General features: G+C 48.9%; 1 protein-coding gene across 1 annotated transcript in view; it reads right to left on the bottom strand.

Annotated features, from left to right (window-relative positions):
* The window catches only part of KREMEN1 (kringle containing transmembrane protein 1), a 68,514-nt gene extending 61,677 nt beyond the window's left edge, over window positions 1–6,837 (bottom strand). The window contains exon 1 of the mRNA XM_021703466.1: window positions 6,741–6,837. Coding sequence (XP_021559141.1) covers window positions 6,741–6,837 — 97 coding nt within the window. The remainder of the gene's footprint in view (window positions 1–6,740) is intronic.
* Window positions 6,838–14,400: the final 7,563 nt, after the last annotated feature.

The following is a 14,400-nucleotide window of genomic DNA, read 5'->3' on the forward strand; positions in this document are numbered from 1 at the left end:
ATCTTTGGTGAGCCAAGCCAATGAAGCTCTGCATGGTTACGCACACATCATAGCAAGCAGGGCGTCGTACCCAGCCTTTGAAGACGGTCCTTTTAAGTTAACCTCCCTTCCAACTAAACTTTTTCCAAATCTCTTCCTGCCATTTGGAAGTTGAGTGATTCTCAGCTGAAAAGGCCTGTATATACGAGGTGCAGATGGCGGCAGTTACGGCCCTCACCAGATGCTGCAGTCTCTAATTTGATTGAAAGGATATAATTAGACAACAGAAACACTTTAATGAAAGAGCAAAACACAGAGGGAGGGAAGGATTGAAGGCCCTTAACTGATGCCAAAACACCCACCAGTAATAGAGGCTTTGAGTCTAGGGCAAGGAAAGGGGAAAGCCCCTTAAAAGGACTGTCCCCATCCTGTTTATTTCCCCATAGACATAGGAATAGGGATTTTATTATTGTAGATTTCCACTGTATTTTATGTGGGAACAATCTGATTAAAACCAGAAGAGTCTTCGGAAGAACATCAAAGAAAAACAAATATGGCTTCTGTGGTCATTATTAAAAATATTTTTACCAGCCCAATAATCTTCTTTGAAGATGAATTTTTATAGATTGAACAGCAGCAAGTAATTTACATACTATGATGGCATTGGTTAATGATCGCTACCATTGTAGAAGAGGACCACTTGGTCGCCATGTTTTCATGGAACATGGATAGCCATTTAACATACCTGTTTCGAAGGCATAAAGAAACCACGTAGAACTAGTCCTACATGCTGATGCTGCAACCATTTTGAATCATCTTTAAAAGTTGCTTATGCTGTTTTTACCATTTCCTAGCTTTCAAACTTTGAGTGTGAGTATACTGTTCTGGTTCTTACCAAGAATCTAACCAAACTGAAAGAAATCCAGCCCTCAAAGTCTAAAGTTGCTAATGTGGTGTGACACTCGGGTTTGGAAGCGGCTGCAGCCTCCTCAGCCCACCAGAAGCATGGCCTGCCCTTGTGGTAAATTGAACAATAAAAGTTTAATGCTTTGGCGACTTGCCAAGGATTAAATCAGTGGCAAGAGAAACTAGAAGCTGGGCCTAGCAGAGGGGCAGCCCCTAGAGGGTCCTGTTATAATTGGGAGGAATAACGGCAACGTTGCATGTTCGGTGGCCTAAAATCTTTTGTCTGCCAGGTACTTCGTAGCACCTAAGTTCATTTCTCTTCAAACTGTTGCAAGTCTGGGGTGCCTGGCTGGCTCAGTAGGTAGAGCATGCGACTCTTGATCTTGGGGTTGTAAGTTCAAGCTCCACGCTGGATGCAGAGGTTACTTAAAAATAAAATCATAAAAAATAAAATAAACTGTTGCAAGTCCAGGTTAGGGAGGTGTTTCCCTAGAAAGAAGACTAAAAGGGGGTGGGGTGGGGGGGGTCAGGAAGCAGGGAATTTCCTTAGAGAAAAAGGCAAATTTCTGTAAGAGTGGTTATTTTTGAGAAGTATGGACACCCTTCTGACATTTCCACAATGGCCTCTTTACTTTCTCTGTTCAGTCTGAATCCAGGATATCGTCTCAGAGGTGAGGTCTGGGGAAGAAGCCACTGCCATCTTAAGAAGAAGCCACTGAAGACAACAGAGAGGGGAAAAACAGAGTGAACTAGGGCTGCTCCTCCTGGTCAAATACTTCCGGGTTCCAGCCGGACTCTCCAGGTCAAACTGCGTATGGAAGGAATGCCAGTCATTGTTCTGCCCCATTCACGGGCTGCGCAGTGAGCCAGCCAGAAGCTAACCTGCCAAGTGGCATCAGGGGGCTTGAGATCTCATCTTAAAAACTCCACAGGTACGGGGGCCTGGGTGGCCGAGCCGTTAAGCGCCTGTCTTCGGCTCAGGTCATGATCCCAGGGTCCTGGGATGGAGCCCCACATCGGGCTCCTTGCTCAGATGGAAGGCTGCTTCTCCCTCTCCCACTCCCCCTGCTTGTGTTCCCTCTCTCGCTGTGTCTCTCTGTCAAATAAATAAAATCTTTAAAAAAAAAACAAAAAAACTCCACAGGTAGTTTTCTAAGGGACACATTCATATCTTCCTCTGTTGTCCTTCTTCAGGAGGCAAAAACTCAGGCAAAGGCTACAGATCCAAACTTCCGGCCTCTCTCAAGTGTTTTGCATTAACTGTTCCACAGTACAAACACAATCAACTTGGTATGTTTGAATGCTTCATTTTGTTTTTTCAAAAATGTTTTAATTAAAACAAAATAATCAGCCATGCTAAGCACATTGTTGTTTTTTAAAGGCCACTTTAAAAATGACGACAGTACCATGGAAATAAAATTCAATTGTTTAGGAAAATGACAGCAGTTTGTTTTCTTCTTCTTCTTCTTTTTTATTTTTTTTTCCTGGCTGTTTTTCTATGTCTCAGGCTGGTGCCACCTGCTGCCTGGGCTTTCCTCTGAGAAACGGATCTCTCAACCGTTTGCTCCAAGCAACATCTGCATAGTTGAACAAACCATGGGCCGGTTCCAAGGAAGACACTATTTTCTGTATGTTGCACACACTGAACCATACCGAATTTCTTTTTAAGGCATTTTTTAAAAGTATTATTAAAGATCCGGGGTGCCTGGGTGGCTCAGTTGGTTGAGCGACTGCCTTCGGCTCAGGTCATGATCCTGGAGTCCCTGGATCAAGTCCCGCATCGGGCTCCCTGCTCGGCGGGGAGCCTGCTTCTCCCTCTAACCCTCCCCCCTCTCATGTACTCTCTCTCTCTCTCATTCTCGCTCTCTCAAATAAATAAATAAATCTTTAAAAAAAAAGTATTATTAAAGATCCAAATGTACGTGCCTGAACTTCCCCTCATGTATCTTTTTAAGTAAAATATACATAAAATACACCATTTTAACCATTTTTCCTGTATGTCTCTTAAAAATAGTAAACAGCAAAATGTAAAGGGTTCATTTATTCACCAAAACCAGGTCTCCTTTTCACCTTTCCAGACCAGTGAACACTGGGGAAAAAATCAATACATATGGACCTAAAGCACACCTTGGCAAAGTATACCTCGGGCCCAATCTGACCTACTCCCTGGTTTTGTACAGCCCATGAGCTAAGAGTGGTTTTTTAAATTTTAAATGATTGAAAATAATCAAAAGAATAATATTTTGTGACATATGAAAATTATATGAAATTTTCAAATTTCAGTGTCCATCAAGTTTTATTAGAACATAGCCATGCTCATTCATTTATATTTGTCTCTGGTGCTTTTGCCCTACAAAGTCAGAGTAGAATAACTGCAAGAGACAGTACAGAGCATACAAAGCCCAAATTATTTACTGTCTGGCCTTTAAAAACATGTCTGTCAACACGTGACCTAGAGCCTCATTATAGGACCCCAAATTCTAAACTAAAGATGTTATATTGCCCATCACCAAAAATACCTAATCTGTATATTGTGAAGTTATTTCAAGCAATACATTTTATCTTCATCATTTATTGCTGTTGCTTCAACTATGCTAAATAGTGATATTATCAATAATATCTATATTAAGTACACCAACTTGCTGTTTATTAGTAGTGAGCCTAAATGGAACTTCTTTTTTGCTTTCAGATTTATAAAAGGTTTCACTGCATATCTCAAACATTTAAATAGATTTGTCTAGAGGCCAAAACAAATTTTCATAAAAACATCAGAGTTCCTTGATATCAGGTCAGTTTTGACAGTTTTTGTTTCTTAAAATACTCAAAGCATGAAAATAATGGGTCGACATAAAAGTATGAAAGCATGTCAGCTCACTTTACTCCTATCAGCCTCTGTGTTGCATTCAGGTAAACTAACATTACTGATGTCCCTAAGAGGGATAGGGCTCTCTACAGTAGGAAGCTCTCACTGTTCACTGAACTCATGGGTTTTATGGCAAGACATACTGCTGGCTAACAGGATGAATGCTAGAGGAGGATTTAGAGGAGAATGAGCATCATAAAAGGTGTTCACAGCAAATGTAACCTGAGTTGAGAAGCTCTGTTGGTGCACACCTGACAGCACCCAAATGAAGTGAAAACCCAAGCAGGTAGCTTGCCTTAGGTGGAAAACTCAAATAGCACAATTCTACCCAGACTTCTCTGCTTTTCCTACCTCTAGGCTCTCCCCTACAGGTCAGTAAATTCCAGACGGGAGCCCACTTCAGAGAGCCCATCAGCCCTATGGCCCTGGCTGCCTTCCTCCTTGAAAAGGGAGTCCAGATTCCACTACCAACCTCTGTCTTCCTCCTTATCAGTTGTGAAGAAAGGGAGAGAATCTCAGGAAGAATGGAGAGGAGAAGGGAGATCATTTGGGGTTGGTTATACACTGTAATTAGAACTAGCATTGATGGGGAATGAGCTAACTGTTTTTATAAAGTCAGCATTCAAAAATGCAAACCACCAGTAATTTAAATATTACAAAATTGTGCAGAATATAAGTATTGAAATAATTTTTTCCATCCACAAAATTTTAGAGAAAATTACAGTATCAAAAAATGTAAAATGGTAAGTTTGGCATATCCACAAGGATTTAAAAAACTAGTAGACAGCCTTGGAACAGGATGTGATGCTTTAGACCATGTGGTATCTCCCTAAAACTGCGTCTGGAACTAAAAAGGAAAAGTCACTAAAGCCCTGGTGTACCTGGATGGTAGGAAAAATTGCTGGTGAGGCTTACTGAGGCAGGAACTTGGGCCACTTATCATAAATCATCTCACAATGGTTATTTATTTGTCCCTAACTCGGACTCCTAAATAAAAGTGCACCAAGGTTTGAAGTTCAAACTGCCTAAGAGCTGCTATATTTGACCCCTCCTAGCAAAGCAAAGGTGCCTGAGGAGAGGATGGCACCTTCTAACAAACATAAGCAGAGCTGGCTCACTTAACACTTTTTAACAAACACAAGCAGAGCTGGCTCACTTAACTACTACTCTGCCCTTTCGGAGGGGAACCAGTTTATTTCCACCCATACCTCTCTCTCCGTAGAGGACATTAAATCCTGACCACACAGATGGCAAAGTGGAGCTGAGGGGTTACTAGGTTACAGCTATGTTGACATATCCTGGCTCTCAGAAAGTTCCTCCTTCATTCCTCACATACAGCAAATAGCAGAAGTGATCAAACTTCTGTAGCAGTTTTTGTAGTAGTCCCCTTGAAAGCTGCCGATCACTCAGAAACCACTTCTTGAGCCTAAGGTTTACAGTACTTGGAGACCCCCTTCTACTGATCTAAAGCCAAGGTTTGCCTTTTACAGGGCTTAATCAGACTGGAAGCTCATAGCAATCTCAGGGCAAATGAGGTGTCTAGCACTTGGTGAACTGTGAAGCACTATAAAAAGTATTATTAAAATATGTTTATTGGCTGCCTTCTATATGTGGGTGTTACCTGCAGTATATCATTTTATCTTCACAACACCAGGCAAAGGGAGTTCTCGCTATCCCTCCTTTACCGATGAGGAAACTGAGGCTTAGAGAGCTGAATCATGGCCCAAAATCACATAGTAAGTGACAACACCCAGTTCTATCATTTTCACTCATCCAAGCTAGTAAGTAAACAAAGCAACTCTTGAGTTTTCCTTCGGCAACAAAATCCTGTCTTTCCAACATCACAGTCTGCGACTTTGGGTGGAGAACCCTCAGCCGGTTTTCCTACTCCGGCAAACCGGTAATGAACCCTTCCCGTCCCTTTCACGAATGCCCAATTCTCAACACCCAAACAACCTGCAGAGAAATGTAACTGGGCCAGACAACGCCCTCGTGCCTGCTCTTCAACTTGGAAAAAGTTCTGCTGCAAAGAAGGGTGTGTATGGAAGCTAAGCAAAGTCCCAGCTTCCATCCTAGTCCAGGGCCCCACCTCAGGGAGACATGTCCTTGGCCTTGGCCTGGGGAGTGGGTGACCCTGTTTAAAGTGTAGGATTACCTGGGAAATGGGGCTCTGCATTGCGCTTTCGGGATAAGCACCCTAAGATCTGTAGGGGAGGCTTCCCATCACCCCTTCTTTTCCTCTCTCCAGGCAAGGCCCGCACCTGAGTTTTGGGAGGCTCAAAGCGGCCCGGGAGGTAAAGAGGAGTCCCGGCTGGATACAGCGGGTCGTCCGGCGACCCGGACCTGCCTCTTGCAGGGCGGGCAAGTCAACTCGACTCCTCGCAAGGCAGAAAGTAGTGTCGGGCAAACGGACGCAGCCGGGAACCGGGCAGAGAGCCTGGTTGTCCGCTGCGCTCGCCTCCGCACCAGCTCCTGAGCCGGGAGGCGCGGGGCGCCGGGGCGTCGCCGTGGGGCTTGCGGAGGGGATCCTGGCCCCGGGGGAGTCCCTGAGGGACTTGGGGAGGGGGTGTAGCGTCTCGAGGCGGGGTGCGTCGCTGAGAGACAGGGCAGGATCCCGGGAGGTGCTGGGGCAGAGGGGGCATCCCGGCCCGGGGGGAGTCGCTGAGAAACTTGGGCAGGGGGTCCTGGGTCCTCAGGCTGAGGAGACGACCCAGCCCAGGAGGCCTAGCTGAGGAGTTTGGCTAAGGGATCCCGGGAGTAGGTCCTGAGGCAAAGAGGGCGCCCGGCCCCGGGGGGCGTCACTGAGGGACTGCGGGGGAAGCCCCGGGTTCTGAGGCGGGGGACCGCCCCGGCCGGGGGGCGTCGCTGAGAGGCTGGGAGAAGGAGTCCCGGGAAGCAGGAGCTAGGTGGTTGGGCCCCCCCAGGGGGGCCGGCCCGGGTCGCCCCTCAGGCGAGCTCCGCGCAGGGCGGGCGCCGGGGCTCGCTCACTCACCGGGTCCGGGGCCGAGGCCGGGGCTGGGCGCGGGCCGGGCCGCCAGCGTGAGCGCGGCGGCGGAGAGCAGGGCGAGGCGGGCGGCGGGCGGCGCCATGGGCCGTCAGTGCGGGGCCCCGGGGCGCGGCCCGGGGGAGAGGGGGCAGCGCGGGGAGCCGGGGGCGGCCATGGGAGCGGGACGCGGGGCTCGGGCGTGGCCCCGCCCCGGCCCGCCCTCCCCAGCGCCGCCACCGCCCCGGCCGTGCGGGGCCCGCCCGGCTCAGCCCGGAGACCCGAGGGGCGGAGCCGACTGCGCACGCCCTCCCCTCCCGGTGCGCGCGCCGCGCCTGCCACTCACGCTCCGGGCTCCGCCCACACTCCCTTCCACACCTGGGCCCGCCCCCACGGGGCACGTTATTGGTCCGACCGAGGGGCGGGACCAGCAGGTGAGGGGCGGGGTCCGGGGCTCCGCCTCCCAGTGCCCACGCGGAGCTTTGGCTAGGTTGGAGCAGGCCGGGCGCCCAGTGACCCTTGCTCCACCCTCACTCAGGTCGTGACCCAGAGCGCGGGATCAACCGCAGCGGTAATAATCAGAACAGCAGTTTGCAAACCGCTTTTCCCTGCTTGGCTCCACGTAGTAGTTTAAAAAAGAGCGCTCTGGAATCACTCTGTCCGGGTTCACATTCCACGCGGTCACCTGTAAGACCTTGAGTAGGTTTAAGAAAAATAGCTCTCTTACCTCAGTTTCTTCATCTGTTAAATGGGGGCGTTGATAGCATACTCCCAAAGCAGTTGTACTAAATGAGGCAATGCATGGAAACTTTCACACGCGCACAGTAGGAGCTTAGTAAATGTTGAGTTCCTTCTACCATCCCAGTTCTTGCAGCCACAAAGGAGGCAGCATACTGAACCCTGGTTCCGAATCCTATCGCACATCCTTTGTCAACTGGGGCAAGTTTCCTGCTCTGTCTGAGCTTCCGTCATCTGCAAAATGGGAATAATACAAGGCCGTCACAAGATTAGATGAGATAGAAGAAAGTAAAGCGCCCAGCATAGAGTCCGGAAGTGGACGGGGCAATGAAGCTTTCTTACAGACTGGGGTACTGAGGCCCAGAGAGCGCGTGACTGAAACTCTCGGGTCCCCGCCCCCAAGGTCTTCCCCGGCTGCACTCTGGGTCTGTCCCGGGCCTCCCTCCTCCCCCGCACTCCCCCAGGCAGAGGAGGTTTTCCTTCTGCTCCCGCCTAAAGCACCGCGGCGACGCCCCTCGGGGCAGGTCTGGGCGGCGCGCCGGCCGCTTTCAAGTCCCTGGTCCCGGCTTGCAAGTGCGGGCCTGTGCCCTGCGCGGCGGCGGGAGCTTCTGCCCTCCTGTGCAGACTCGCCGCACCCAGAGCGGGGCTGGGGCGGTCCCTGCCCCGCGGGCTCCGGGGCCCGCCTTCGGTACGCGGACCCTTGCGCCCCCTCGCCCACTCCCAGGGTCTGCTTCCCCACAACCTGCTCCCCAGCTGTTTCCAGGACCGGGCCCCAAAGGTGCAGATACCTCCCACGAGGCCTCTCAATCTTGGTCCCCCTCCACCCACAGGACCCAGAGCCACGGCAAGAAGAATCTTGTTCACTCATTGTTTTCACTGTCTCTTTCCTGAGCTCAGGGATCCTCTTGGGCTCCTTATTGGCTCAAGGGGACACCCCTCACCCAGTGCCCAGCTCCTCCCCCCACCCCATCCTCCACATCTCACCTGGTGTCGCCAACTCACCCTCTCCTCTCCACCATCTTGGACCCTTTCCACCTCCAAAACCACCTTCCTCCAGCAGGACCTGAGAACTCTTCACCTGTAACATGCGCCCTTGAAGGTGCAGGCAGGAGGAGCACCTTGAAGGAGAATGAAATGAGAACAGCAGGTGAAAACATCAGCCCAAAGCAGACACTCAATAAAGGCGAACCTTCCTCCATTCAACAACTATTCAGTGAGGAACATACCCAGAGCACCAATAAGACAAGGTGGTCCCTTCCTCCTAGAAAGAATGTGAATTTCAGAGAGCAAAAAGTTCTACAGAGACAAGCAAATGATGTTGACGGAGAACGGTCTGTGAATTGTTTTAAACAGTGCAGGGAAACATAGTAGCAAAGCAGGACACAGCTCTCCACAGTTTACAAGGTTCTTTGGCATCTCATCCTGGTTTCTGAGGAGAAAATAGGAAGGCGCAGACAAGAGGTTCAAAATAGGGTTTATGTGGCCAAGTCTGGGGATTTATGCCTCCTGAGAGTAGCTTCAGCCTGTCCTGCCCCCCTGCAGGAAAACACTCCTCCTGAGTGGGTACCAGCCCCTCCCTTCGGTTGGTTCTCTTGGCCTTGTGTCCAACCAGAATCCAGAATGGGCTATGTAATTTGCAGGGCTGGGTGAGAAATTAAACCGGGGCCCCTTGTTCAAAATGATTAAGAATTTTAAGATGGCTATGACGGAGCGTTAAACCAAGTGTGGGGCCCTTTGGACTTGGGGGACGTGACGCAGGTTGCCCACCCCACGAAGCTGGCTTGTACGACAGAACTCCGATACAGTGTGCAAGCCCCTCTCCCGCTGGCTGCTCTAAGGAACATCCCTCTAACCTTCCCTAGGCCTCCCTCCCCTCTCTGCTAGCTTAAAGCCCAGCACAGGAAACAGTGCACAGAGGCTAAAAATATAGCCTAGTGGGTCTAGGTCAGGGCACTTAACAGCTCAAGGTCTTTGCTCAGTTACGTGGTCCCGGCCCCTGGCAAGAAGAAGCCTAAGATATTCATTTCAATGCTTCACATACCTCAGTCGCTTAGCGGATTTATTTCATGGAGAGAGTGAGGACATTGACTGCAGCCCCCGGGCCTCCAGGAAAATGTTGGTGTCTGTCTGTTTGCCTGCTTATGCTCTGCCGTCAAGCCCTTCAATTCCTCTGAGGGCAGCAGGATTTGCCAAGAAGCTGGGAGAGCTCAGCTGGTGGAGTTTAGGGGATCCTGGTATCTTTGAAACTCCCGTTGGAATAATTTCTGCTCAAAAGGCACCATGTTGTGGAGAGAGCCCTGGGTAAGGAGCCCGATTCTAATAACAACGAGAGCAAACATTTACTGAGGACGTTGCTAAACTCTAGGCAGGGTATGGTGCTTGCTGTCACACTTCACACAATGCTTCCAGTAGCCCTAGAAGAAAGGCACCCTCACCACCTCCCTCATACGGAGAGGTTGAATGGCTTGCCCAAAGGTCACATAGTGGCGGAGCTGGGCTTTGAACCCAGGCGGTGGGACTCCAGGACCAGATTCCTCCATTGGTGAATTGCCTACTTGTCCTTCTGGGGTTCTGGCAACAAATACTTACCGAGTGGTCCAGGGGCATGATTAGGGTGAGGCAAGTGAGGCATTCACGTCAGGCACACAACTTTAAGGGGCCCAAAAAACTCAGTAATCAAGATAAATAAATAAATATTATTTAATAAGTTGTAAAAATATACTAAATGTATTTCATAAACATTATTTCAATGCAATATCTTTAAGAAGATAAATTAGTGCCCTCCCGAAATTCATGCTGCACGAAATATCAAGAATCTTTAGCCTCTGGCTCGGCTCAGCACTGTACTGTTACCGATCCTGTCTCAGATTTCTGAGTCAGAAAGCTAGTGATGAGAAACTCAAGAGAAGTAGTGGTTTGCTTGTTCTGATGGGGATAAGGGAAACGAAGGAATTTCGTTTTGAACGTAATTGATCAGAGGTATCCAAGTGGCCCCGTCAGAGAACTGAGTCCGGTGGGAAGGGGTGCCAGGGTGAGCAGGGCACCCTTATTTCACATACTTGGCCCATGATAGGTGCGCGTTCAGCACATGTGGTTTAAATCACTGGTCCTCTGAGTTTGCATCATGGTTCAGGAATCTTCTCAAATTCTCTCATCCAAAGTTTTTCTCTTCTTTCCTAAACCTTCTACATCACAAACCTCAGATACGTTCCCACATGGGTGTGGAAGTTTACTGCTTGGGTATTAAAATAAAAACATCTTCCAAGGAAATTAGAAACAACTAAATTCCACTAGAATTTGGGGATGGGGCATGAAGGGGGAAGACGAGAATAATTATGAATTGGCTCGATTTCCTCGTTATCAACGGACCTTCCAGAAGGAGCATGGGAGCAAAGAGGAATCAAAGAGAAGAAAGGTAGTAGTCAAGGAAAGAAAGAAGAAGAAAGATTATAGGAGCTAAAAATATGGTGAGGAAAGCTTGGCCAGGCATCAAAGAAGGGCAGATATGTTTCCAAATAGAAGTGGTGGTTTAGATATGTCAGGAAGTACAGCTCCAAATGATCGGTGGAAAATAAAGGCTATTTAGACTGAGCTCAGCGGAATAAAAAGGTTCATTGGAGAATCAAACTGAGGAATAGTCCTTTCAACTACACCGAAGCCCTGCTGCCTCAACCCCAGGTTCTCTGGACCAAGTGTTGGCACCAATGGTGGAAACTCTTGCCATAGTCTCGGGACCCTGGACCAAATAGAGTCTTTCCATCTTGACTTTATAATTCTGAACAATCTCTGTTAAAGACCAGTCACTTTCCTTAGTATATCCTCAGGTACCCTCTTTCCTTGCCATCTCAGGAAGCACGAGATATTCCGGGCAACTCCCACAACCAGGGGGAAATGTAGCTCCTGTAAATATAGCACTTCTGTGAGGTTGAGGTATCTGACAAATGTTTAGTGAAGGTGGATCCTGGGAAGAGAAATGTCATGCTACCCAAGTCAGATCAGACTCATTCCCCACTTCAAGAGGCTCATTGCTTGGCCTCATGAAGGACCCGAGATGAGGTTCATATCAAATGTTGAGTTATGTCACTCATACCGCGGGCAACAGGGGCTCAAGAAAGGGTCAGCTGAGCGAATGGGCCACAGTAATAATATTAATAAGAAAATTATTTATTGAGGCTTCCTGTGTGCCAGGAGCCATACCGAGGGCCTCCCATGCTTTGTCCCATTTCATCCTCACAGTGATCTTGGGGTTCGCACTGTTACTATCCCCATTTCACAGATGAGGAGAGTAAGGTTCAGAGATGTGAATTCACTTGCCCATCGAGAGATGGATCTGGGATGTCAACTCGGGCAGACCACCTCATGAGCCCAGAGAAGATCTCATGTCAAGGATAGGACTAGAACTGGGCCCAGGGGTGGTATGTGGATGGGCTGACCAGATGAGAGGCAAAGCATCACAGTGATAGCTCTGAGTGGTGAAGAGCAAGGGTGGTGTAGACCTTGGTTGAGACCAGCCTTTGTTGGTTACTAGGCTTTGGGATCTGGGGCATGGTTCTCGAGCAGCTTGTGCCTCAGTTTCTTCATCTGTAAAGTAGGGCTGGTGACAGTGCCCAAACTCATAAGACTGTTGCTGGCATTTCATGAGATGATGCTTGGGAAGTGCCTGGAACAGTGCCTGGCTTATGGCAAGCTTTTGATAAATTCAGATTTTACTGATGTAGGAGGGATAATAGCACAAGCCACGTTACCCTGGGTTAGTTCTAAGGAGCATGGGGGTTACCTACTGGGAGTGAGTTACACTGCAGGGGGAGGAGGCAGATTTTTTTTTTTTTTAAGATTTTATTTATTTATTTGAGACAGAGAGAATGAGAGAGAGAGCACATGGGGGGGGGAGGGTCAGAGGCAGAAGCAGGCTCCCCGCCGAGCAGGGAGCCCGATGCGGGACTCGATCCCGGGACTCCAGGGTCATGACCTGAGCCGAAGGCAGTCGCTTAACCAACTGAGCCACCCAGGCGCCCCAAGGAGGAGGCAGATTTTGACTGAAGTTAAGAGTGTGAACAGCTCTGTGCCGGAAGAGGGAGATTCAGCACGTTCCTCAGAGTCTGAGTGGTGTCACCTGGCCAGGCATTGAGTAAAGGCCTAGGAAAGTAAATACAACACATGAGTATCTGGAAAGAGGAGGTGTGGGAAGGCCAGCCTTGAGAGGAGAAACAGAAGAGCTACTCCCAGAATTCCTTTCTTGCCTGGGAGTTCCCTTCTGTCCCTGCCCACACAGGGCAAAGGCAGACAGTGGCCCAAGAGCCTGGTGCCACCCCTCCAGGATTCACCAGCTTTGAAAGGATGCTTGCCTGCCCAATCTCCAGACATGCGCAAGGCCTTCCCAGAGACAAACCCTTTTTCAGCACCCTGCTCTAAAACTGACCCACCTCTCGGGAGGTGAGGCCAGGGCTCCCCACTGAATGGGTCCCATTGTCTTCCCAAGCGTCTGTGGGTCCAGATGCCTTTGGCCTGGGGGTGGTTCCACCGCGGCCTGCGGTGCGGTCTGCCTGCAGACTTTGATTCACTCCTGGGACAACACTCAGAAAAATCAAACAGGCAACACATACGATTCCAGGAGCTCCTGCCAGCCTCATACTCTGTTTTTCCATCACTTCCCCCTTCTCCCCCTCAGGAGGGAGCCTCCTTTGGCATTTTGTGTATAAAAACTCAAAACCACCAACAGGACAAGCACCTGATAAGGAGCGAGGCATTGCCCAAGAGTTACCAGGAAGAAGCATCTTTGTTCCTGTTTCAAGCCCTTGACACTGCTAACAGCTCTAATTACTGAATTTGCCATGGGATGTAAAATAAAACCGCATTCCAGAAACCATGTAGTCTCCCAGGGAGAGACATGTAGGGAGAGGTGCCCAGGGCGGCAGGAACGTGTTCTTTCATTTCTGGTCCCTAACCTTGGCAGCTATTCTGAGAATGTAACAGTACCTTCTTTATGTGCACGGACGGAGAAGGCCACTTTTGCACATGTAAGGATCTATCTCACCACCTGCATCCACAACTACAGTCTGCATCTTTGACTCCCGTTGCGTGCAAAGCAACGCTTCTTAAGAACGTTAGGACCTTCCTAATTCACCCAAGCCCTTCTGGAGGGAAATGAGCGCTTCGCCAGCTCCTGAGGCTGCAAGCACAACAAAATAGAACTTCTTCCAGCCTAATTTAACTATAAAATCTGATGATGTAACACCCACCCACCCCCACATCACAAACCAAAGTGACATCACAAATACTAGAGATCATGGTTCAAAACTGCCTGTGTGTGAGCCAAAAATCTAAACAAACTGCAATTTGCTCATACATGACTGAGGCAGAGAAAGACAGGTGACTAGAAATATTAAAACAAACCAAAGCAAAACAACAGCAACAATCAAAAAAAGCAAAAGAGAAAAAGGGAAAAGAAAATACATATTTCTTCCCCCTACTAAGCTAGCTAAAATAAAATTTAAGGCAACCGAAATAATGGTAAGGTGATTTTATTTTTTTTATAGATGACATTTCTTAGAAGGCCAGGTCTCTTTAAGTGTGTGATTCTAATTCTAACCAAATTGTTCTCTTGTTCTTGGCTGGTCCCAGGAAACGGAGGTCTGCATCACTTACGTTGAGCTTTTGCCTTTACGGGCCCCAGTATTTCCCTGTTGAGCAGCCTTTCTTGGCTCATGGTGGTCTGGTTAGAAAGTGTGTTCAGGGTTTGGCAGAACTTTACGTGGTGTCATTTCTGTCTTGCAGCCTGGTCGAAGGGTGACTACAGCTCCAGTAGGAATCACAAGTGATCCCATCCCCATTCCTTTCCTGCCACGGGTCCCTAAGCCTTGCAGCAGACAGGAATTGTCTTTGATTCCTTGTAAATGCTCCCCAAACCTCTGCTTCCAGCCCAAGCATTGCT

The sequence above is a fragment of the Neomonachus schauinslandi genome, chromosome 14, assembly GCF_002201575.2.
Source record: "Neomonachus schauinslandi chromosome 14, ASM220157v2, whole genome shotgun sequence".
NCBI lineage: Eukaryota > Metazoa > Chordata > Mammalia > Carnivora > Phocidae > Neomonachus > Neomonachus schauinslandi.